General features: G+C 34.3%; 1 protein-coding gene across 1 annotated transcript in view; it reads right to left on the bottom strand.

The window, feature by feature from the left end:
* Positions 1-238: 238 nt before the first annotated feature.
* The window catches only part of aldh2 (aldehyde dehydrogenase 2 family (mitochondrial)), a 22,093-nt gene continuing 20,768 nt past the window's right edge, over positions 239-1,563 (bottom strand). The window contains exon 13 of the mRNA XM_015399097.1: positions 239-515. Within this exon, the coding sequence (XP_015254583.1) occupies positions 483-515 (33 nt within the window). The 3' untranslated portion in view covers positions 239-482. The remainder of the gene's footprint in view (positions 516-1,563) is intronic.

The raw sequence follows: 1,563 nt of genomic DNA on the forward strand, positions 1-1,563 counted from the left end.
TATTTACCGGAGTCAGCAGTTTCTGCACTTCTAAGGCAGAAAACTTCTGCTCAAATGTAAATATAATGTAATGTAAATCATCATAATGCATCAGACAACTCCATCCACTTCCACACAAACATCTAAAACCCACCTAGAACTGGGCCAGGAGGATTAGCATATTCCACATCACTACTACATGTTTAAGTATTATCATTAAGAACATCCTAAATTACAAAGATAAGAAAACAACAGTTGCCTTCTTTTATCAACTACCTTTATTATCAAAAATCACCGTAAATGCATACTGGAATTCAGTATTTCTCCCCTTTTAAGCTTTACAGTCAAATGTTATTGGACACATCGTCATATTACAGACTAGCTTTAGTAAGGATATCAGCGGAGAAAAAGAAGAAGGGAATACATTGGAAAGCAGACTAACCAGAAACAGATTATAAAAAAAAAAAAAGAAAGACCATAATTCCAGGTTTCTGGAGAAATGCTTAGGAATTCTTCTGTGGAATCTTCATTGTCACCTGAAATCAGAGCAAAGCAATAATTATAAAAGGCAGATCATACATTTCATCACGCATCATGCATTATATTGCCTCAGATGGGAGTTTCACTAAGGTTTTGTTTTAAAAAAAAACATCTTTCTGTAAATAGGAACAAAAGGCTTAAAAGGAATAACTCTATTGACCTTTGTATATTAATCTTCCAGAAAGCTTTGATTTGACCTTGTGGACCTGCTGTAGAGATCATACTGGATTTGGTTCTGAATTCAGTAAAAAGGAACAACCTGACACCCAAAACCCATGCCAGATGAAAAGAGCCAGTCTCTCAGTAAAGGAGACATCCCTAACAGAGAGGGTGGACTCTCAAAAACCTACAACGCAGCGATACAATTGAAACGTCTTCAAACTTGGAACATTTTTTTGTTTTTTTAACTTTAACTTTTTAGAATGATTGTGACCTGGATGACTGAGAATCTCCACCAACACCCCAAGGCTGGTTTGGACAGAATGAAACTTCCCGTCCACCGAGTCTGAGGCGTGAAGAACCGCAGGTCCAGGGACCCGCTTTGATTCAGTGAGGTCCAGCTGGACCTTTATTTCCATCTTCTCCCAAACTTTTCCTGAGACTCACGTCGTATGGAAAGTTGTTCGATTTAACATTCAATAATAGGATAGAAACTAAAACTTTATGTACTCCGAAATGTATTCTTTATTTTGTCTGTATGCATTTGTTTATTATTCATTGATTGATTACAAGAAATGTTTATGTGTTTAAATATATAATGTTTTGCTTTTTTAACACTGTAATTAATGTATTTTGATTATTTTTGTGTGTTTCTTTGCTGTTATTTAACAACCTTTTTTATTTAGGGCTATAAATATATCTTAAAACAAAGTATTATATAAAAAATAAATATTTCTTCAAATTAATACATTATAAATAAAATAAATATATGGATACCTCGGAGCCCTTTATAGTAAGGGTGTGCAAAATAATCGTCATATCGATGCATCGCGATTCTAATTTTTGTGATCTACTGCATCGATTCTTGCCTTCAAGAATCGATTA

Source organism: Cyprinodon variegatus, unplaced genomic scaffold, assembly GCF_000732505.1.
Source record: "Cyprinodon variegatus isolate N-32 unplaced genomic scaffold, C_variegatus-1.0 Scaffold988, whole genome shotgun sequence".
Lineage (NCBI taxonomy): Eukaryota > Metazoa > Chordata > Actinopteri > Cyprinodontiformes > Cyprinodontidae > Cyprinodon > Cyprinodon variegatus.